This window comes from Ipomoea nil, unplaced genomic scaffold, assembly GCF_001879475.1.
Source record: "Ipomoea nil cultivar Tokyo-kokei standard unplaced genomic scaffold, Asagao_1.1 scaffold3322, whole genome shotgun sequence".
In the NCBI taxonomy this organism is placed as follows: domain Eukaryota; kingdom Viridiplantae; phylum Streptophyta; class Magnoliopsida; order Solanales; family Convolvulaceae; genus Ipomoea; species Ipomoea nil.
In genome coordinates, this window is record NW_017619750.1 from 143,990 (window position 1) to 168,623 (window position 24,634).

Genomic DNA, 24,634 nt, shown 5'->3' on the forward strand with positions numbered 1-24,634 from the left:
AAGAGATGGGGTGGTGGGAGTGGTTAATATGAGGAGGATAAAGATTTCGAAGAATAAGAAGGAGATGAAGAAAAGATGAAGGATCCAGCGTGGGTGAGAAAGAGTCACCATACGGCATTGTGTATATCCATGTATTGCAAAGAAACCAAGTAGGAGTATAAACAATTAGACAATATATATAGGTAATGAATTTTGATGTTGGATTGTTGCATCTTACCTCCCTTTTATAGTCCAATAATAACATGGTACGGGGTGTGGGTGGGTGACATTTACTTTCGTGTTTATAGATCATCATATTTTAACATGCGCTTACTCAGTTGCTTATGTGCGTTTCAAAATAATACAGCGTGCGTCAACGTATAAGTTTACTATACGCATGGTATTGTATTCATGAGCTAATATTAAGTAAACAATAAAAGCATTTTAAAGTATTTTGTCACGCACATTAAGCGTGTATCCAACGCACATATATAATTGTCATGCATAGGCAAATTAACCACCTCACCCCTATAAATCCTCGCTCACCACACACCCATACGGTGGGGTTGCGTGGTCAGGCGACAAGACTAATCGTTGTCAGCAATTTATTACTTCCCATAAAGGAAATCTTGGTAAATGTAACTTTTTTGAAGTCATCTCACATTATAAATTATTATCAACACGCACATTGTATTTTTATTCGCGCATGTTACAGTGTAAATTAAAGCACATTAAAAATTGGTGGACACCGTCACTATTCAATTACCAGTCGTATGGCAAGGTAGGTGAAAAGACTAATCGGTGTCAGTTATTTACCTTTTCCCCATAAAGGGAGTCTTCCAACATTGAGTTGTCATTTATGACTATTAACTATGCATGTGTAGTTGGCGAAACGTACAGTATTTTTATAGTGGTCATTCAATGCTTTAAAGGACTAAAAAAACGGACATTATTTTTTTCACGCACGCAGTACTAATGTTTGGCGCACTTTATAAATTTATGTGAAGCACATTAAATGTGTGAGCTCCATTTCATTTCAATGTTTATGAAATGTCAAAATAATAATAAAATGTGTCAAGTCAGGGAATGTGTACAGGTATTTCGCCTATAAAAAGGAATGAACACTCAACGACCGAGTATCAAGGGTTTTCTTTACATTTTTATATGTTGAAATGGCATCAATTCAGTTACCCACTCCATCTCAACAACAAGCATCATTTCTTCCTCGTCGCGTTCTTCATGTTGTTCATAATATTTACCCTCATGTTCTTCATACTCGCCCCCCTTCTTCTGGTTGTGATTGTAATTAGTTACAAAAACAACACATTCTAAACCTGAGAATAAACATCCCATTAATGAAATACAACACCACAATATTCAGCCGTCCCCAGATGCCCCCATCTTTCCCCACACTGGCCCTAGAGCGGGAAGTTAGCATACTCAGCCACTCCCTTACGTCGCTGAGCAGTTACTGCTACGCTTCGACATCCTTTGAGTAGAGCTCGGCGGTGGTAGCTGTGGCGGACCGTGTGGTTATATCAACTAAGACGGCACATTCTAAACCCGAGAAGGTTCTTTTATGGGTCTAAACCGTAACAAATCCCGATGTTGTTGGTCTCCAATAAGTTGCATGTAACTGTTGGAGCAATTTAACACTTTTGGATTAGTTGGGGTTTACATTCATTGAAGTCAATCTTCTCAGGTTTAGAATGTGTCGTTTTAGCCCAGTCATACGGCAGGATCCTCTACTCCTCGTGGAGATATATCCTTTGGTACCTTAATGCAGGCTTAACCAAAAGAAATATCTCCAAAAGGTGTAGACGGATCCTGCCGTTTGTCTGGGGTTCTTTATCAATTAAATAAGCTATCTTCGGGCATTTGATTTGAATTGTTGTGTTGGTTGGTGTTGATTTAGATCGTTAGGGGGATGTTGTTTATTATTATTTTCATTATGTGAGTGGTAGTGGCAGATCAATGTATAAATTAGTTCAATGTAAATAATAAATCTTTTTTTGGTTGTTATATATTTTTTCTGTTTATTTACTTGATAGTCATTAAATAAACAAACAAAATTCAAACGCGCGTTGTTATTGTTATATTTTTTATTATTATTATTAATTAATATTATTATCAACACAGAAGGAGTAAATACCCTTTTTTTGAACGTGAGTGGTGCAAAATCCGTAATATGCGTTGATTTGGTGTTTTAAATGCATGCAATAAGAATACAATGTTGCATACTTAAATTATTAAACGTCTAAATATTACTGTTCGCATATTAAGAACTAAGTTAACGCATATTCATTAAGTTAGTCTATAAAATACATTAAGGCCGTAATGTGCATTTCACACAAGCTTATTAATCTGTGATCAGTTGAAAGGTTACATATGTTTTAAGATACAATAAATAAACGGATGAGCCTAACGGCGAAGTGGTAGTGTTGTTTGTCTTTATCGACTCCGCCTAGGATTGAACTTCCCCCACCACAAGACTTTAATTTTTTTTATTCAAATAAAGAAATTCAGAGTGTTAGTAATCAATAAGGCAAATTGTCTTTGATCAATTTGTTCGCACACTAAGACCTGACCTTACGCATAATAAATTAGTATTTCTGTGCGCATGTTAGAGATGAAAATCACGCACGCTTTTTAAAGTATTGGCGTACCGTTAATGGTGTATGCATTCACGCATGTTAATACAACTGGTCACGCACATTAATATTTTCATGGACAGACATTATAATATAGTGTTAAATATCAGTCGCGCACATTGAAATATTAACATACGCATTTTATATAATTTTTTGGTGGCACATATTATTATTTTTGGAAGGATAATATTTGATTATATCATTAACTGTATACAACACCAATTATAGGTAAGTTAAAGATGGAAAGAATATATTATTTATTTTATAAAATGGGGTAACACTGTATTTTTCAAATTATTTCAATTTAACCTAGTTATTCGCCTATAAAAGGGGAGGAACACTCGTCAAGAAAGCATACGTCGTAATGGCACTGTTTGAGTCTTTCACTCCATTACCACAACCACCATCAATCCTTCATCGTCGTATTATGTACATTCTTTACAGTGTGTACCCTCCTCATCATATTCGCCCTCCTTCTCCTTTGTGTTTTCGTTGTAATTGATTTCAATAACAACACATTCTAAACCTGAAATCAAACATCACTTAATACAAACTTCTATCCTGAGATCGATGGAAGTTTGGGATGGTCTCTGCCACCTATTCCAGTTTGAAAGACGTGGTCTGCCCGCCATTCAGAGCAGATCCAAGAAACTTACAAGCTCGCAGAGGACATGAACGTGGTGTTTTTTTTTAATGTTTTTTTTTTTTTGTGTTTTTGATTAAGAACGGGGATAATATTGTATCTTGGCAGTTTGCGCATGTTAGATGTTATGTAACGCATGTATTTTCATTGGATAAATTTATTAATAAAGTAAAGTCTTAATACACAAGCCAACTCGCAAATTGTTTATTTGTTACGCATATTAAGCGTTAATGTTCCGCCAATTAAATATATACACATATATATTTTATATTTTATATTATTTCTTTATTTTTCGTATGCACAATATAATATTTATATACGCATGTTATACAATTCAACGCATATAAAGAGTTTAATATAGGCATATTGTCTTCTTTTTTTAACGCAGATAATGTTTAATGTTGCGCAAGTTTTATGGTTTGTTAACGCATTTTTTATTTTCATTGGATCTAAGTAAGTTAGCATACAGTATAATGCATACTTTGTTTGAAAAACACGAATAATAAAGTATAAAAGTGCGCATATTAACGAATAAATTGACAAATATGCTTTTAAGATCACCCCAAAGCAAACTGTAATATTAATAGACACATTTTAATTTTTTTTTTCTCAAAAATATATGTTAAGTTATACATAAAGAACACGCATGTTAAGTGCATATGTAACGCATATTAGGGCAATAAGTCCCGTCAAAGGTGTTCCCATAATGGGAATCTTTTAAAGTTGTCTAGTCATTCAATCTTTAAAAAAACGTACCCATTGTTTTTTTTTAATCTTTATTTTTATTTCGTCCAAGTCAACGAGTATATAATGTCTCGCACATTAAGTAGGAAAGACACGCACAATAACATTTTAACGTGCGAATTTTAAAATATAATGCTGCACATGTTAAGTAATACGTGCATACGCCATACAATAATGGAAACGTATTTAAAAAATAGAAAAAAAAATATTTCAATATGTGAAATAATATAAATTGAAAACGGAAAAAAAAAATATTTGAATAATAATACCCTTTATTATAATAGGAAACGGATTCTTCAATGGGTGCGTGTTATTAGGCTTCGTATAAGCAATCCACCTGTTAATAACCGTACGCATTCAAGTTATTCGCCTATAAGAGTGGAGTATCTCATTACCATACTGAATATATATATTGAAACGAGTATATAATCTCTCTCGCACATCAAGTATGAAAGACACGCACAATAGCGTGTTAACGTGCGCATTTTAAAATATATTGATGCACATGTTAAGTAATACATGCATACGCCATATTACAATGGAAAGTTATTTAAAAATGGAACAAAAATATTTCAATATGCGAAATAATATAAATTGAAAACAGAAAAAAATAAAAATAAAAATTTATTTGAATAATAATACCCTTTATTATAATAGGAAACGGATTCTTCAATGGGTGCGTGTTATTAGGCTTCGGATAAGCAATCCACTCGTTAATAAACGTACGCATTCAAGTTATTCGCCTATAATAGTGGAGTATCTCATTACCATACTGTATATATATTGAAATGTTGTAATTTGAGTTTTACAGAGCATTCATAACGATGTTTACATATTATCATCTTACTCGCCCTCCTTCTATTTGTTTGTCAATGTAGTTGATAACAATAGCAACTTTATTCTAAACATCCCATGTATCAAATACAAAATACCACAAACCCGGAAGTTTATACGAGGAGTTACAGGAGATATGAGCGAAGCAGACGTTCTTCGTGCAGAGCACATGTTTTAGTTGTTTTCATCTAAAACAGCACATTCTAAGCCTGAGAAGATTTTCTTCTGTGGAGCTAAACGCTAACTGATTTGGATGTGTTGGATCGGTTAAATTTTAGCTTCACAAATGTCGATCTTTTCAGGTTTAGAATGTGTCGCCCAGACATACGGCAGGATCCTCTAATCCTTTTGTAGATATATCTTTTGGTACCTTAATGCAGGCTTATCCAAAAGAAATATCTTCAAAAGGTATAGATGGATCCTATCGTTTGCCTGGGGTTTTTTTTTTTTCTTTTGTCTGTTATTTAAAATAAGCTCTCATGGCTTCTTTATAATTGTGTTTGGTGGTTGATAATAAGTGGGATGTTTCCTTTATTATTGATGTTCTTGTTGTTGTTATTATTAATATTATTATATTTGTTGAAGTAGCAGTTCAAAGTGTAAGTTATTGCAATGCGAATAATAAATTCCATTGCAATTTATTCATTTTTGGTCAATTGGTTATTTTTCATATTGGGTAAATAAACATGCAAATCCGAGTACCTTTAGACAAAATTCAACCAACGCACATTAAGATCAAATGCTACGCATATTAATATCTCCGAAAAAAAACACCTAGACGTACGTCTTATTTAAAGTTCATTATGTTACTGTATTGCGCATGTTAAGTTTTTTTTGTATTTCCAACGGACTAAACTTTTAAAACATAAACCAACGCACATTATATTGCAGTATTACGCATCCTAAGCGTTCTTATCGCATTTCAAGTAAATGTAATCAATTTTTCTTCTTTTTTTGTTTTGATTTTCTAGAATTGTTCTTTAATATATTCTATTTTATCGCATTTGTTGGTTTAAAGCTGCGCAAGTTAAAGGGCTTATCAACGCATATGTAAGCACCGTGAAAACAACCAACTTAACCATAATAAACATAAAATTTATATTATTAAAATATTAAATAGTGGACACTTATTACATCAAAACGTAATACTAATAACGTGTGTCCACCATAACATGCATGATCAAGCTTAACCTGTCCTTTATTTCTTCACGAAGACTGGCCCGTTTTTTGAGTCGACTTCTTCCTCTTCAGCAGCTTCCTCAGCTGCTAGGTAGGCAAGAGCCTCCGTTTTCCAGGTGTTGTAAGACACCTCTGTTCCTGTGGAATCATCAGAGGTGTCCTCACCAGGGAAGTCGTCAATAAAAGCCTCGAACCTTTCTTTGAAATTTGGATCGTTTAGATCCTTTTTCAGGTCGGGTAGATGGTGTTTTGGTATTTTGGAAAGTGGTTTACGGGGTTGCCTGGACTGGCTGTCTTTCTCAGCATTTTTTGTTTTTTCCATCTTTGATTTGAGATGATAAGGTGTGATGGACTGATGGATGATCCATTCTTTATATAGGCTCTTCAAAGATGTGATGGAAAATGGAAATGAACCGGTGCATGTTAAAATAAGTGACAACTGTATTTCATTGTCAGCAGTTTTTTCATTTCCCATAAAGGAAATCTGTTAAAGTTGAATGGTCATTCAACTTCTAAAAAAACGCACCTATTAATGGTAATCTTTTCGAAGTTGAATGGTTATTCAATATTTGAAAAGACGCACCCATTTGATATATATATATATATATATATATATATATATATATATATATATATATATATATATATATATATATATATATATATATGTGTGTGTGTGTGTGTGTGTATATATATATATATATATATATATATATATTATTGGGACTAAGTCAGTTAGTAGTCAATGTATAAATAAATAAATTGACTCATATCCTTTTAAGGATATCCCAACGCACATTGTAATAGTAATAGACGCATTTTAAATATATATTTGTTCCGTGAAGTTTATGTTGTCCATACACGTACACGCACGTTAAGTGTAAATGTAACGCATATTAAAGTATAAACGTGCGCATATTAATAAATAAATTGACTCATATCCTTTTAAGAATATCCCAACGCACATTGTAATAGTAATAGACGCATTTTAAATATACATTTGTTTCGTGAAGTTTATGTTGTCCATACACGTACACGCACGTTAAGTGTAAATGTAATGCATATTAAAGCAATAATTTCCGATAGATTTGTACTTGGCACTAGAAATAAGTGAGAAGTCAATTTCTGTGTCAGCGATTTTTATATTTCCCATAATGGTAATATTTCGAAGTTGAATGGTGACTCAATATTTTAAAAAGACGCAACCATTGAATTTTTGTTTTTTTTTTATTGCGTCTAAGTTAGCGAGCGTACAATATCACGCACATTAAGGATGAAAGACACGCATATTAACGTGTTTAGGTGCGTGTATGAGTGAATGAATTGACGCATTTTGCTATTTAAACCCACCATTCTGCTAGTCTCAAATCTGTCACTTACAAACACATTTTGCATTTGTATTTTCCCTTTTAGGCAAATTTTTAATGGCCGCTGAACTTCATTCTCAAATTGTTGGCAACCAACTTAGGATAGATCTGCGGTGGAATTACATGAAGGTCCGGGTGGTTCGTGTTGTTAGGCTGCCAGAATCAAGAGGTTCTGAAAACATAAAGTCTATTGAGTGTGTGTTGCATGATTTCGAGGTATTTTTTTTATTTACCGTATTATAAATTTTAATATTTTATATTTCTAAAATTTAGTGTTTATGCATTTTTTTTTAATAATTGCAGGGAACTGTTGTACACATGCACATTCCACAAGCGCATGTTCAAAGGTGCCTCAACAAATTTGAAGTAGGCAAAGCCTATCTAATGCATAGGTTTGACGTGGCGGATAACACCTATAGAAACAAAACTTCGCCTCTCAGGTATATGTTGGTTTTTTGCGATAGAACTCGCGCAGGACGGCTGAAAGATGATGAGTTGCCAACGTATGTTTATGATGGAGAAGAATACAACTTCGACAAAGAGGTGACCTATTGCATACTTACAATTTTTTTTTTAATATAATTTTATTGATGTATTTACAGTTTCATAACTTTCACGATTTTATGGATCAACAGGTGCCGGACGCCACAGTTGCAAATTTGCCTAATGAGGACAGAAATAACAAGGAGGCTGCATGAGGATGAATAACGATGAATGTGTGAACATTTTATGTTTTGCATGTTATTTTGTTATTCTGTATTAATGTACTCCAACAATTTTTATTTGAATGATATATTATGGTGATATATTATGTCATTATTGACGAATCTTCTTTTAAGAACACCCCATCGCACATTGTCATATTAATAGATGATGATAGATACGCATAATAAAGTAAGTGAGTGTACAATCTCATGCACATTAAGAATTTTAGATACACACTATAAAGTGTTAACATGAGCAAATTAATGAACAATAAAGTTTTCTAAAGTTGACTGGTCATTCAATACGTAAAAAAAAAAAAATGCACATTATGTTACTGTATTGTGCATGTTAAGTTTTTTTTTTTATTTGCCACGGACTATAGTTTAAATAGATAACGAAATGCAAATTTTGTTGCAGTATTACGCATATTGAGCGTACGTATTGCGCATGTCAAGCTTTTTTCTTTGTTTTTAATTTTCAAGAATTGGCTCTTTAAGAATTGTTTAATATAATTAATTCAATGGATGAGCCCACTGGTGAAATGGTAGAAGTCTTTGATGAAATCGATTTCGCCAAGGATCAAACCCCTTAAAGGTTTGATTTTTTTATTATATTTTATTTGTTTTTGGTTTAACAAAATACAATAAACGCATGTTAAAGTGATATTTCGCGCTCTTAAATTGGTTTCCCCACGCACTCTAAACTTTTGTGTTCAAAAAATATCGTTTTTCGATAAAAGTTAATTAACGTATATTTGAACGCATATTGTTCTTGTCCTCCGCGCATGTAACAGAGCAAAGCAAAGCACATTAAGTGTTTTATAACAATCCACTTAATATTCGAAGATATTTGATGTCAGAACTTTAAGGCATTGGTAGTTGGGGAGACGGATAACATTGAAGGGTTATTCAATGCCTTAAAAAACGTGCCCATTAAAATGGCTTGATTTTTTTATTATATTTTATTTGTTTTTCGTTTAACAAAATACAATAAACGCATGTTAAAGTGATATTTCGTGCTCTTAAATTGGTTTCCCCACGCACTCTAAACTTTTGGGTTCAAAAAATATCGTTTTTCGATAAAAGTTAATTAAATGTATATTTGAACGCATATTGTATCTGTCCTCCGCGCATGTAACAGAGCAAAGCAAAGCACATTAAGTGTTTTATAACAATCCACGTAATATTCGAAGATAATTTATGTCAGAATTTTAAGGCATTGGTAGTTGGGGAGACGGATAACATTGAACGGTTATTCAATGCCTTAAAAAACGCCCCCATTAACGCAACATTGAAATCTTCAAATCAGTTCATTGGACCAAGTTATTCGCCTATAAATTGGAAAGAACAACACACAACCGAGCATCAGTTTTCATTGAAATGGTCACCTCTCACGTCTCTGCACGTTCAGAAGAACAATCTCCTTTTATTCCTCATCTTGCATGCCCTCTTCACCCCCCTCGCCCTCCAGATTGTAGTGCTTGTAAAGAAATACAAAGACAACACATTCTAAACCTGAGAGAAAACTCGTCATCCTCAGCTGCAAGCTCCTCATGCTGCAACCAAACATCATTCAAGGCTGAGAGAGTTGAGGACATCCGACATCCCAAATAACACCTACGGCTGCCAGGAATCTATCATACACAGCAAGCTTAGAGACCACGAGCCTACATGCATCCACACTCCTTGCTCATGTCCAAATCGAGGTTGTCAAGGCTTGTGGGAGGCTGGCAGCATGTCGGATGATGCCAGAACTAGAAGAAATGCCTTCAAAGCACTAGAAAAGATGCACTGAATGTTATTGGTGTTGTTTCAATGTGTATTTACGTTTACAAATACTAATGTACTAGACTGTAAATTATTATTTTTATTAATATAGAAACCAACGCTCATTGTGTTCCAATGTCACGCATTTTAAATTGATATGTCGCGCATGTTAAATTCAAAGCATGTATTTGTCATTTTAAATGCAAATTATTTCACAATCAAACAAACGCACTTTAAATTTTGCAATCGCGCATTCTGGACTAATTTTCAACGCAATGTCTGAATAATTACGTTTTTATACATAAACCAACGCACATTACGTTTACGTATTACGCATATATAAGCCGCAGTGTAGTGCACCTTTAAAGTGTAAACCAACGCATATTAAGAATTAAATAGAGGCATATTCCTTCCTTTTAGATTCGTTATTAGTAAGTAGGCAACATATATTTTGGTATACAAGGAATAAATGGATGAGCCAACTGGCGAAATGGTAGAAGTCTTTGAATATATCAAATCCGCCTAGGATCCAATCCCCTCCCCCCCCCCCCCCCCCCCCCCCCCCCCCCCCCCCCCCCCCCAAAGACTCAAAATATTTTTGGCCGGTAATCAACGCATCTAAAGACTTTGGTGTTTACGACGGACCAAAGATTTTATAAAAAAAAACCAACGCACATTATGTCTACGCCTTACGCATATTAAAAACAAGCTCTCATGTCTGCCTCTGTTGTTGTTATTAATAATATATTATAATCAAATTAATGGATGAGCCCACTGGCGAAATGGTAGAAATCTTTGATTAAAATTAAAATGATTCCGCCTAAGATCGATCCCCTGTAAAGACTTGAAGTTTTTATTATATTTTACTCCGTACTTGTTTTTTGTTTAATAAAATATAATACACGCATATTAGACTGATATTTCCCGCACATTAATTGGTTTCCCTACGCACATTAAACTTTTGACTCTAAAAATCATTTATTTTCGATGCAAATTGATTAAATTTATATTTACACGCATGTTGTTCTTGTAGGTCGCGCATATAATAGATCAAAGCAACGCATATTAAGTCTTTTATACCAATCCACGTAACATTCAAAGATATTTGATGTCAGAACTTTAAGGCATTTGTAGTTGGTGGGGGAAACAGATAACATTGAATGGTCTTTCAATGCCTTAAAAAACGCACCCATTAAAGCAAATCTTGAAACATTGAAATCTCAAATCAGTGCATGTGACCAAGTTATTCACCTATATATAAATTATTACAAGGAACAACACACAACTGAGCATCAGGTTATTGAAATGGCTATCTCTCACTTTTTCGCAAGTAGAGAAGAATCCTCTTCATTTATTATTCATCTGCTCTGGCATTTTCATATTCATCGCCCTCCAGTTTGCAGTGACTTTAACTAAATACAAAAACAACACATTCTAAACCTGAAGCATCATTCGTCATTCTCTTCTTCAAGCTCATCGTCTAGTTTCCAAATAACATCCGAAGGCTGAGAGTTGAGCAATTGTGGGTGGCTGGTGATGTGTCGGATGCTGCCGGAACCAGAAGATCTTCAAAGTACTAGAAGAAATAAATATGTGCAATCGTTTATATATGTATCATTTTGTCTGCAAATTATTTCATAATTCAACGAACGCACTTTAAGTTTTGCAGTCGCGCATATTATACTTATCTTTAACGCACATTATATTAACTGATAATTAAACGCATATTAGGCAAAGAAAGTGTTAAATATTGCATTTGTACGCATATTAACCTTTAAAGTCGCGAAAGTTAAATGTTAATCGACGCATTTAAAGACGTTGGCATTTACCACGGACCAAAGTTTATATACATAAACCAACGCACATTCTGTTTCTGTATTACGCATATTAAGGCTTAATGTAGCGCATTTTAAAAGTGTAATAAACGCATATTAAGAATTAACTTTACGCAGGTAAAGTAGCAATAATACGCATAATAACGTGTTTAAGGTGCGCATATTAGTGAATAAATTGACGCATTTTCGTTCAATTATACCCGATCGAACATTTTCATATCAACAGTCGCGTTCTGCTAGACTTAAAGTTGTCACATACGAACAGTCGCATTCGTTTAAGAGTTTGTTATTTAAATCCACCATTATTCTCGACCCAAACCTGTCTCCTTCAAACACATTTTTGCTTTTCTACTCTACCTTGTAAAGAGAGTTTCAATGGCAGCCGAACCCCACACCGAAATAGTTGGAAACCAACTCCGCATAGGACTGCGCTGGAATTTAATTAGGGTTCGAGTGCTACGAGTTGTTCGTTTGCCAGAAACTAAATGTTCTGATAGAATCCGATCTATAGAGTGTGTACTTCACAATGTAGAGGTATTATTTTTGTTTAGTGTAATATAAATCTTACGGAGTAATATTTTATATTCATAAAATATACTGTTGATGCATATGTTTTTTGTGTTTTTTTTTTTGTTTTTAAATAATTTCAGGGGAAGTTTATTCATATGCACATTCCACAACCGTTTGCGCAAAGGCGCGTCAACAGATTTGTGGAAGGAAAAGCTTATCTACTCATTAGATTTGAGGTGGCCTATAGTATCTACAGAAACAAGACCTCTAGTCTCTGGTATATGCTGATGTTCTGTGAGAGAACTGGTGCAGTATTACTGAAAGATGATGCTGAGTTCCAAACATATGCTTATGATCGAGAAGATTATGATTTCGATCAAGAGGTGATCTACTGCATACTTACATTGTTTTTCCCTCTTTTTTTTTTATTATATAATTTTATTGATGTATTTACAGTTTAGTAACTTTCATGATTTGATGGATGAACAGGTGCCTGACGCTCCTGTTGGAAACTTGGCTAATGAGGATGTAATCAATGAGGAGGCTGCGTGATAAGGATGAATATTGACGAAAATATCAAGATTTTTATGCGTATTATGTGACTACTTGTTGTTATTTTCGTCATACAATTTATTAATTAATAAAATTTATATATTATCCTTTTATGTCTATTATGTTATCATTAACGCATATTCTACTTGCTTTTTTTTTTAATAAAATATAATAAACGCATCTTAGAATGATATTTCGCGCACTTTAATTGGTTTCGCGACGCACATTAAACTTTTGTATTTATTAATAAAATATAATAAACGCATCTTATAATTATATTTTGCGCACCTTAATTGGTTTCCCGAGGCACATTAAACTTTTGGATTTATTAATAATATATAATAATCGCATATTAGATTGATATTTCGCGCACTTTAATTGGTTTCACGACGCACATTAAAATTTTGGCTTTAAAAAATCATTTATTTCGATGCAAATTAATTATATTTATATTTACACGCATGTTGTTCTTGTATCATTTTGTCAGCAAATTATTTCATCGTATATTAGAATTATCTTTAACGCATCGTATATTAACTAATAATTAAACGCATATTAAGGAAAGAAAGTGTTAAATGTTGTCTTTGTACGCATATTAAGCTTTAATGTCGCGCAAGTTGAATGTTAATCGCTGCATGTAAAGACGTTTACCACGGACCAAAGTTTTTATACATAAATCAACGCACATTCTGTTTCTGTACTACGCACATTAAGGTTTAATGTAACGCACGTTAAAAGTGTAATCAACACATATTAAGAATTAACTGCACGCAGGTAAAGTAGTAATAACACGCACATTAAGCTAGTAGCAGTGATTGTGTAAAAACAAAAACAAGTATCTCAACTGTAAAACGCGTTCTGAAATGAGTTAACTAAGTAGTTGTGTTTCATATTTGCTATCCATTTTCGTTCTTGACTGTAAAAGCGTTGAAAAAATAGTCTGCTATGCCTTTTTCATACCCTTTTGCTTGTCCTTATTTTTGGGGTTAAGTGGGCAAGTCCTGGTGTCATGGTGATCTCCTCTAACACCACAAAAATTGCACTTCCTACCCTCTTGTTTTTCCATTGCCAACTCCTTACTGCTTTTGATGCGCTTGCCGCTGCCCTTGTTCCTTGCCTGTTTCGGTGGAAGTATGTTGATCTCTGAAATTTCTGTTGATCCACAATATGATTCTATAACAGTTCTCCTGCTTTGCTGAGGGGACAATTTCTCCTTTCCTGACAGTAGCAGTTGTTTCTGTTCATTAATAACTTGGGAAAATGCAGTCAATTGCTCCATGTTTGAACCTGCCATATCCATACAGCAGTGTATATCAGACCACACTTTGTTCAGCAACATCTTCTTTTCATCCTTTGGTTCGTTCTGATCATAAATGACACCATCTATTTCAAATGTAGCTTTTAAAGATGCATCCTTAGTGCACCGATTAACCACGTACTTCAGAGGGATCCTTTCAAGGTCTCTAAAGACCACAAATATGTGTCTACATAACAGTCCAACCATCTCAAACATCTTGCAACTGCATTTGGCCTCATGGTCATTTACATTGTGCACCACAGTAAATCTTTTGTTCTTTCCATCCATAATATCATAGTGCAACATTCCACCGTCTTCTCTAACACTCAACACCATACATTTGAAACAGGAGGCACATATTTCTTCCTGAACTTGATAGAAAATAGTAATGGTGTAGACGATTGAAGCGTGCTTTTCAATCCCCAGAGGCGTCTTCATATCTGGATTGTACCCTTTGTTGTCACTGTTGAGCTTTGCATTTGTGTTACGTTGTGATTTAAGAGCAGTGTCAAAGTTCATCATGAATTCAACTAGGCTTGATTGGGGACCAGTAAAACGGCTATACGTGTAGTTCTCACTTTCGGAACGAGAAGTTGTCCTGAGTAGTCCTCCCATAAAGACATCTCTAAAATACGCTGGGATCCAATGCTTTCTAGCCTCAAACATAGTTTTAAATCAGTTATGTTCGACTAAGTTGTACTTTTCCATGAGCTCTCTCCACTGCTTCTCAAAATCAGGAGGTTCCAAAGATGACGTCCAAACGATTGAGTTCAGTTTGTTCCTGAATTCCTCATCCTTGTTCAACGTAGGAACCACCTTTTCCCCAACTTTACACCTTATGTGCCACATGCAATAACGATGCCTGGCTTCCTTGAAAACTGTTGGAATCGCCACTTTCATAGCTGGATCTTGATCGGTGACAATTATTCTTGGTTCCATACCCATTGCCTTTTTAAATTTTTCAAAGAGCCAAACATAAGACTCAATGTCTTCTTTCAACAGTAGTCCAGCACCGAATGTTATACATTTTTTATGGTTATCAACTCCGGTGAAGGGAGTAAAAACCAGATCGTACCTACAAGACAAAAAGCGTCATCACAGTATGCAGGTGTCAAACTGCCGCACTTAGAGAATTATAGTAACGCACAGTAAGTATTAAAATAGCACATGTATGTAATTGAGGTCTAATTCTGGAAATTCCACATTTGTATTTCAATTCTTTTTCAATAAAACAGTGAACGTGTCTATATCTTAACATGTCTCAACAGATCAGGCAATGCTAAATGTGTATTAATTAATGAAACGTACGCAAGAATGTGAATAGAATAGTATATACCTGTTTGTTGAGTACGTGGCATCAAAAGAGACAACATCTCCAAATGCAGCAAAATTCTTTTTTGACATTGGATCTGCCCAAAACAGTCTGCTCATCTTCATCAACCTCGTAGTCAAAAGCAAATGCAGGGCACATCTCTTGTTTCTTAATAAGATTATGCACCAGTATTTGTGCATCAGCTCCCAATATGTATGCTCTGAGATCCCTTCTGACATTTTTAAAGTCCACTACAGTTGCTCCAACTTCAGAGTAATCCCCCACAATATTACTGTATAAACCGTGTGATTTTGATGCTCCAATATTTGCTTTAGCGCAGTCGAGTATAAACTTCTGGTGAACACTAGAGATGTTTCTATTTCCTTTTAGAAACTGCCTTGCCAGAACCGAAGACATGTTGTGATTATGTTTTTCAATAAAAGTGGTAATTTGGTACCCAGCTGCTCCAATGTACTTAAACATAATCCTAGCTCTGCAACCAGTTCTGTTTGAAACCCTTCGCCGCTTTGGACGGGAAGGACCTTCTCCTGCATCTGCACTTGACTGCGAGGGACAATGTTGAGCTCCTGTATTCTTAAATCCTTCTCTGTTGCAAACGATTTGCTTTTGAATTTTTGTCCCGTCACGTGCTGTAACGACGGAACTAGACCTTGTGTCAAACCCGACTTTGGCAGCATAATGTTTGTAGAATTCAATACCAGCATCCCATGTTTTAAAAATCATGTCTACTGCTGGTTTGATTTCATCCTCACAGTGAGGAGTCCAATACTGTGTCATTCCAGGAGATATGGTCAATGTATGACCATTGTTGCTGCTGCAGGGACTCAAACTGGGGTTATTGGTAGATTGAATGTCAATTGGAACTGTAACATATAAGCATGAAGTTATGATCATGTTGTTGCAAGCCTCTACGTGCGTAATGTGAACACTTAATATGCGTTAAGTTAATCAGATCATTGTCAATATGGAAGATTTATAAAATACTAGAGTATGTGCGGCAAGTGAGAAATTAATGTGCTTCAGGGTAATAGTTAATGTGCGCATGTGTAACAATTAACATGCGTGAGTGTTTGTTAAAATATTATGTCATTACTTAACGTGCGTCAGAGAGTCCAGTGATATAACATGCGTTTGGAGAGGAATTAATGTGCGTGTGATCAACGTATAACATGTGTGAGGCAAACAGTAATATGTGCATTTTTAAAAATTATCATGCGGCTACCTAATCATCTACGTGCGTAAGGTTCTAGGCTCGGATTAATTAAAGTAGCTCAGTAATTCGGTGGTTAAGTTGCATGCTTAATGTGCGTGTAATTAATACAAGAATGATGCCAATACAAATGCAGATAAAATTAATTCCAGAAAAGTGACAGAATTTGGGTAATACCTCGATCGAATTCTTCCATTGTTCTTTGGGTGACGTTTTTGATGGGTTTAGGATTTATTTTGACGAATATGATATTGAATGACGAAGAGAATAGATCTTATTGCCAATTCCGTAGATATCATAAATTCGTCTGAGATTAGGAAATATAGAAGATTAGGAATCAATGGTGAATTTTGAAAACGCTCAAAGAAGAAGAACAGATTTTTTATTTTTTTTTAATATAATCAAAAGGACAAAAATGCCCTTAATGAGCAATTCGCGCTTAATTTTTGCTATTAATCTGATTCGTCCGATCAAGAGCTACGTGGGGCTCATATTTAACCTCATTATTTACGGGAAGGAGTAAATGCACGGGAGCCCTTCCCTATATATATATATATATATATATATATATATATATATATATATATATATATATATATATATATATATATATATATATATAGAAAACGGTTCTGGTGCAGTTGGCATTGTTAGGTGCGGTTGTGCGATTTTATGTGCGCCTTTGGTTTATAATCATCTAAATATCTCACCGTTGATCTTAAATAGTGAAGTTCGGTGATTTTAATTCAATTTCGCGCACTGAGGGGTAAATTATTAAAAAAAAAAAAAAAAAAATGTTCCCCGCTCAGTTTTCCGTTCTCTCTCGTCCGTTTCGCGTTGTTGTCGCCATTGTCTTTGTTTTTCAATGCTTTTTCCATGACTACTTGCAAGCAAATTTCCCAGTACGCGCAATCCAATTAATTAGTATATAGACGCTCATTGAGAGTAAATTGACTCTTCTTAATTGTTATTATGAACCCAAAGTTTTTTTCTTGTAGTTATAAGTCTTTTGATGCGCAGATTAACGCATCATAAACCCTAACTACGCGCACCGTGATAAGTACATGGACCCACAATAAGACTTGAATTGCAGTGGAAACCTAGGTTAAATGTAATTTATACAAATCAACACACATTAAGAATTGAGTTAACGCACGTTGTACTCTAATTACTCGCACGTAATAAAGAATATCAACGCACATTAAGACTACTGTGACACCCCACTTAAAGTATTAGTGTTAGTTGTGTGGATAAGTGACAGGTCTATTCGTTGTAAGCATTTGTAATAGGCAAACTAACGCACATTAAAAATATATGGCACGCACATCCAAGTACAAATTGACGCAGTTAATTGTTTGGAATTTGTATTTTTTTAAAAAAAAATTTGTTATTAATAAACAAACTCACGCATCCTAAGACTTAATTTCAGGCACTTGAAGTATTAATAACACGCACGTTAAGTGTATATCGACGCACACTTGAGTTTTTGAGTTTTTTCTTTTCTTTTTGCAACAAGTTATTTAGTACGCAAATTAACGCACATTAAGAATTGAGTTCACACACGTTTTACTGTAATTACTCGCACGTAATAAAGAATATCAACGCACATTAAGACTGTTGTGACACCACTTAAAGTATTAGTGTTAGTTGTGTGGATAAGTGACTGGTCTATTCGTTGTCAACATTTTTAATAGGCAAACTTACGCACATTAAAAATATATGGCACGCACATCCAAGTACAAATTAATGCAGCTTAATGGTTTCGAAACCTTTGCAATGTTCTTCGCATTTTTGTAAGTGCAAACTTTTAATACAAAATATGCAAAATGTTAACACTAAATGTGCAAAACGTTAATACTAAATGTGACATAGTATTTGCATAGTAAAGTCAGTGATAATTACGAATCTGTCACCGTGTTTTTTTTTTAAATCTGATCTGTTGCGTTCAAAATTTCCAGATGTAAGATTGTGATTAGTTCTTAGTTTTCTCCTACGAACTTGTTCTCATATGATTCAGCGGGCGCGCGCACACACACATATATATAGGGATGGGGTGGGAGAAGAAGGGGCAACTGTCCCCACTACTCCCTCTGGATCCACCCGTGATACAGAGGGCACTCTTAAATAAAGTGGTCAAAGAGAATCATAATAGCCAAGGAAGTTACTTTGATTTCATTCTCCAAATGAATTTTAACATCCTGAACCAATCTCATAGATTGATGTACTTGCTTGAACTTTATTTGAGTTTCAAAGAATCAAAGTGATACAACCCCAAAAGTATATTAACTCTTTCGAGCATTAAAAAATTTAGCATTGAGTAATTGACAAAATTGAATTGGGTCAACACTGACAAAACTATACAAAGATTGATGTATAAGACAAGTTAGTTAAATAATTGATTTGATAATTACAGAGTTTCAATATTAACTTTGAATAAAAGATGTTTATTAACTTTATTGATTTAAGCCGATCATACATTTCCTTGTGATCCTTTAATGCACAAGTCTTTTGTGATGTATTGCATGCAAAGTGGATAAGGCTTCTAAGGTGAAGCCAGGCCGTGGCAAAGGCCACAACCTAAAAAGGACCGCTGCACAACCACCAAACTGTCAAAGCTATTCAGAGTCAGCTTTGCCCGATTAAGAAAAACTTTACCTCTTCCCCATTTGTTGTCATTGGTGGTTAACTTCCTCCTGCTTTAAACCCTTAAGACATCAATTTTATTCGGGAACAGCGCTTTCAAATAAGTTGATCACCCCACTCTAAAAATACAAAATTTCTCGTTCTTAGTATTCTTATACTTTGACCTGACATGATTATGTAATCTGTATCTGATGCCTAAAAAGAATTAGAGTATTTACATATGAGTTTGAACTTTGGACCTGGGGAGGTAAGAATTTGTACTATGTAAGGTTGAAATGGAAACACGGTTTTGGACAGAAGACCAATCCGTAAAGATTGGCGTTTTGAGGATTATTTATGGCAAACGACTGCCCGAGAAACATATGGCTGCTGCCCGTTGTCTTCTGCAGTATCCGCTTGGATGACTGTCTGCCTGCCCGCTCCCTCTCTCCCCATTTCACGGTCAGCTGCTACAATAACACAGACGTCTATGTATATATATACAGTCTTGCGCCTTGACATTCCGCCATCTCTCCCATAACCCAGAACGCCACCGCTCAAGGCGGTGCACGGTGGTAGATTCCCTCGCCAAAACAACCACCTCGCCTGCTATACATTAGAACAATGGGTCAGGAACTGAGTTGCAGACACAGAGAAGAACAGGGGTTGTTTACCGCCGTGCAGGGCGGCGATGTGGAAATGGTGGAAGCGGTGTTGCAAAGAGACCCAAGTCTTGTTCGAGGCACCACAGTGTATGATCGCCACTCTGCTTTGCACATAGCAGCGGCCAATGGGCACATCGAGGTTGGGGTCCTTGCCGCCTTGAAAAAAGTTTCAATCTTTTGCTTAAATTTTGATTCCTTATCGTGTTTCGATTGATGGGTTTGAATTGATTTCATTTCAGATTGTCATTGTGCTGTTAAACCGATCTATTAACCCAGATTTGTTGAATCGCCATAAACAGGTAGCTTTTTTGCCTTCATTTTTGCTTAGGCAGTTTGCTGAGAAAAAAAAAAAAAAAAAAAAAAAAAAAGTTTGAATTTTTTCTATTTTATTTCCTTAAATTCTTCTTTAAACCAGCCTAGATTGCTCATAATGCTGTATTTGATTGTGAAACATTTTAGTTTCTTTAGGTGGAGTTGATTGTTTTATGTTTACTTCTTCATGGTAGCTGATAATGCTGTATTTTTGGCAATTGTGAATTGTTTAGACTCCATTGATGTTAGCCGCCATGTATGGGAAGATATCTTGTGTGCAAAAACTCATTGAAGCTGGGGCCAATGTAAGCCTTCTTCCCCACAATTACCATCTCCAATCACTAATAAGAAGTAATTTAGTTGGAAGTAATTAACATCGTGGGTGATCTCAATATATTATCAGATATTGATGTTTGACTCACTTCATGGAAGAACGTGCTTACACTATGCTGCTTACTATGGCCATTCTGATTGCCTTAAAGCAATTCTTTCTGCCGCTCGCACATCCCATGTTGCTGTTTCCTGGTTAGAGTCGAGGCTGTTTTGTATATCTCCTTTTTTCGTATAGATTGAGTTGGTGTTTTAGTGTTTTACCAGTTATGTGTATCGAATTTCTAGGGGATATGCTCGATTCGTGAATGTTAGGGATGGCAAAGGAGCAACTCCTTTGCACTTGGCATCCCGCCAAAGACAGCCTGAATGTGTTCATATGTTATTAGATAATGGAGCTCTGGTCTGTGCATCTACAAGTGGATATGGGTAATGGTCCTACTGAAACTTTATTATTTTATTTTCCTTTCTGATTTGGTTCGGTTTAATTCTTGTATTGACAAACTTAAGATTACAGTTTTCCGGGTAGCAGTCCCCTTCATTTGGCTGCAAGAGGGGGTTCTCTTGATTGCATCCGCGAATTATTGGCATGGGGAGCAGATCGACTTCAAAAAGATGTGTCTGGGTACTGTTCTTTTCCCCCGTTCTCTTGCAGTTTTAATAGTGTTGGAAATTGGAATCTTTGTGAAACATTACTGCATATTTTGCATGTGCTCTTAGCTTGACAGTGACAGGGTCCTGATTTATGTGTGATTTTCAAGTTCAATTTTCAATTATAGATATAACTGCAGACTTTCTGCTACTTCAATTTGATATGTTTTACACTGACCGAATTATTGGATGCAAAGCTCAGTAATTGGCTCATATTTCTCGACTCGGAACTCCTTTTAACTTTCTGAACTGTTGTTCATAATTGCAGGAGAATACCTTACACAGTTGCGTTGAGATATCATCACGGTGCCTGTGCAGCTTTGCTAAATCCTTCGTCTGCAGAACCGCTTGTATGGCCTTCACCGCTTAAGTTCATAAGCGAGTTAAATAAAGAGGCAAAAGCTTTACTAGAGCAGGCTCTAATGGAGGCGAATAAAGAGAGGGAAAAGAATATTTTAAAGGGGATGTCGAACACACTACCTCCTCCTCATTTTGAAGCGGGGTCTGATGACAAAATTCCCGAGGTAATTTACCAATCCTGTTCAAAACAGTTCGTTTTATTTCTGATTGAGAGAAATTTGAATATGAATCTGATGATTAGTTTACTAACCAATCTTGAGCATTATCTCTGATTGGTCTGTCATGCTACATTACTACCTAATACAAGTGTCGGGCGTTGGCCGAGTTTAACCCCTGCTCGATTCGAGACGTAGCACTGTGGCTTACCATGGAGGGATGTGGTTAAATGGTTAATGTCCACCTACTTATCACTAATTGGTTTTAAGTAGGATATGACAACCAGATAGCCAAAGAACTCTTTGGTTAAGCGTGCTGTGAACCCTGGAAAATAAACATAGTGCAGCGCTCAGATCCAACAGTGTTGTATTTTCAAGCAAAACATATGAGTATAAAGCTGCATTTCTTTGCAGGCGGGCGATATGGAAGTGTGTTGCATATGTTTCGATCAACTCTGCTCGATTGAAGTACAAGATTGCGGGCACCAAATGTGTGCACATTGTGTGCTGGCATTGTGCTGTCATAACAAGCCGGACCCTAAAACAACCGTGGCTGCTGTGCCATTGTGCCCTTTCTGCCGGAGCAGCATTGCACAACTAAGCGCCATCGAGGTTAAAGGCGGGGACAGTGAGCAGGATGCCTGCTCGAAGACGACAATGAAGGCTAGGAGATCGAGGAACACTAGTGAAGGCAGTAGCAGCTTCAAGGGGCTATCGACGGGTGTGGGATCACTTGGCAGAATAGGTGGGTGTGGGTTGGGAAAGATTGCAGCTGAAAATCAATGGATTGATGATAAGCCCTCAAGCCTTGATTCTTAGCTTTGATCAAATTTGGTATCATATCAAGATTTCCTCCATCTCTCTGGTGTCTTTCTGCAGCCCAACTGGTATATACATACATTGCTCTATCTCTCACCATTGGCATGCTTTCAAGATTCATGGAATAAGCAAAGTTGAAGTGAATCAATTGGGTTGGTGGTGAGTAAAGTGTATCGTTTATGAGGGTCAACAATGTCTGTTGTAAAATTCTATTTACTTGTGCTTGAAGGAGGGTGGTAATTTTGATGGCCTGCAGCCTTGCTTCCTTTTTTGAATGTTTATTTTTAGGTAATAATGTAATGTACTTAAAAATGAACATTCAGTATATCCAAAATGATTATTTATCTGTGGTCCAAAGTATAAATTACTACAATTCATCTCCATCATTTCCATATTCCTTTCTAGTAGAATTCAACAATCTTCGGCCTCGTTTGACAATCCGCCGTTAGCAATTAGCAGATAGCGGATTGTGTTAATAGATTTGACCAGTAAATTGTATAGTTTATAGAAAGATATTTGGTAAAATTAACTTTTTAGATTAGCCGTTAACAAATGACTTATAATAATAATAATAATAATAATAATAATAATAATAATAATAATAAGAAGAAGAAGGGGAGCCACTAAGTTGAAACGTTGCAAATTGCGGCGTTTTAGTTTTTAGCCGCTAAGTTGAGACGTTTAAGTTCATAAGGGAAGCCGCTAATCAAATCTTTTCTTTAATGTTTTGATCTGATCAAAACGTCAAAGTGATAAATCTGCTAAAATTTTGATAAATTCACCATTTACTAAACAAGTCCTTCATCTTTTCCTACCATAAATATTTGGTAAAAGAAAGTAGTGATGAGGAGTTGATCACATCATCTCACCTCTCTGGGAATGTATATTTTAATTTGGACTAATATTGGATGTACTCTCACATTTTACTATTGGTTGACAATTGTTATACAATGGAGTGAATGGATTAGAGTTTACTTTGCAAAGTGGATCTTGGTCTCAAATTGTGTATTTTTAGTATTGAAATTGTGAATTTTTAAAATATAAATTGTGTTTTTAATTTTTAAAAATTTGTGAACACAATTCATTGTCATCACAAATTGTGAGTTTTAAAAAGATAAATTATAAACATTTAGTATATAATTGTGTATCTTTAGATCGGGGTCCACCTTGTGGCAGACATGACATACACTAATTAATTTAAAATAAAGAGAAATTAATGTTTCTATTTATTTCTTTTTCAGTCTCATTACTGAAGAACAACCTTGGCTACAGGTAATTAGCTTGATAATTTTATAAGGCGTTTGGTTGGAATTGTAATTTCATGAGAAAAGAATAAAGTGGAATTTAAATTACATTATTTGGTGAGAATGAATTGAATGATTGAAAATTGAAAAAGAAGAAATGAATAAAGACTAAAATGTCATTGTGTAATAATAATATAATAATCATAAGAATGATAAAATTGTAATTTATCATGAAATTACAATTCTTTCACAAAGTGTGGAATTGCAATTCGAAGGGTCACTCAAACCATGGAGCAATTCACTCCAACCAAACAATGCATGGAATTGCAATTCTATGGAGTTTGGTAGGAATGGAATTACAATTCCATCTTACCAAACACCCCATTAAGGTTCAAGTTTGAGTCCCAATAGGAAAGGCCTATTGACTTTTATTTGAGCTTGTTAGTCATGAACAAACTAGACTAGTTTATCTTTTTGTGATCTTTTATCGGCTGAGCCACAAAGTTATGATTTACCCAATGCACAACCTTAAATAATAATTTCGAGTTTTCTTCGTCAAAAAAAAATTAAAAAAAAAGTTCAAATATTTGTCAAATAAAATCCAAATAAGTGAGACACACTCCTTTGGAAGGCAATAAAACATGGTAATGGGACCCGGATCAAAGTTGGCATTTTGTTTTGATGTATTTGGAGGGGTTGGTTGATTTGTTTCAGAGACATATCAATGCAATGCAACATCATAGCCATATGCATGCAATGCCTTTTTTACTATTCTTAAAGGCTTCAATTAGTATTAATAATGCTCAACTACCTTCAATTCTCTAGTCTTATTGTCAAAGATTCTCAAGACCCCATCCTCTAAAGCTCTTGT

At 35.2% G+C, this 24,634-nt stretch overlaps 3 protein-coding genes across 4 annotated transcripts; 1 reads left to right on the forward strand and 2 right to left on the reverse strand.

The window, feature by feature from the left end:
- Nucleotides 1-13,708: 13,708 nt before the first annotated feature.
- On the reverse strand, nt 13,709-14,728 carry LOC109170688 (protein FAR1-RELATED SEQUENCE 5-like). The gene has a single exon (XM_019319878.1). The coding sequence runs from the start codon at nt 14,726-14,728 to the stop codon at nt 13,709-13,711; it is 1,020 nt and encodes a 339-aa protein (XP_019175423.1).
- Nucleotides 14,729-14,737: 9 nt separating this feature from the next.
- LOC109170690 (protein FAR1-RELATED SEQUENCE 5-like) lies at nt 14,738-16,801 on the reverse strand. Its single transcript, XM_019319879.1, has 3 exons — nt 16,783-16,801; nt 15,483-16,258; nt 14,738-15,010 (listed from the first exon to the last, which is right to left on the reverse strand). Exons 1-3 carry the CDS (start codon nt 16,799-16,801, stop codon nt 14,738-14,740), a joined length of 1,068 nt encoding a protein of 355 aa, XP_019175424.1.
- A 2,707-nt stretch (nt 16,802-19,508) lies between these two features.
- LOC109170686 (putative E3 ubiquitin-protein ligase XBAT31) lies at nt 19,509-22,896 on the forward strand. 2 transcript variants are annotated; one of them, XM_019319876.1, is made up of 9 exons: nt 19,509-20,031; nt 20,132-20,191; nt 20,438-20,509; nt 20,608-20,729; nt 20,823-20,963; nt 21,052-21,159; nt 21,454-21,709; nt 22,115-22,534; nt 22,588-22,896. In XM_019319876.1, exons 1-8 carry the CDS (start codon nt 19,852-19,854, stop codon nt 22,517-22,519), a joined length of 1,344 nt encoding a protein of 447 aa, XP_019175421.1. In that variant the 5' UTR covers nt 19,509-19,851; the 3' UTR covers nt 22,520-22,534; nt 22,588-22,896. The 2 variants fall into 2 exon arrangements, with proteins under 2 accessions (XP_019175421.1, XP_019175420.1); XM_019319875.1 differs by having other exon boundaries at nt 22,115-22,896.
- Nucleotides 22,897-24,634: the final 1,738 nt, after the last annotated feature.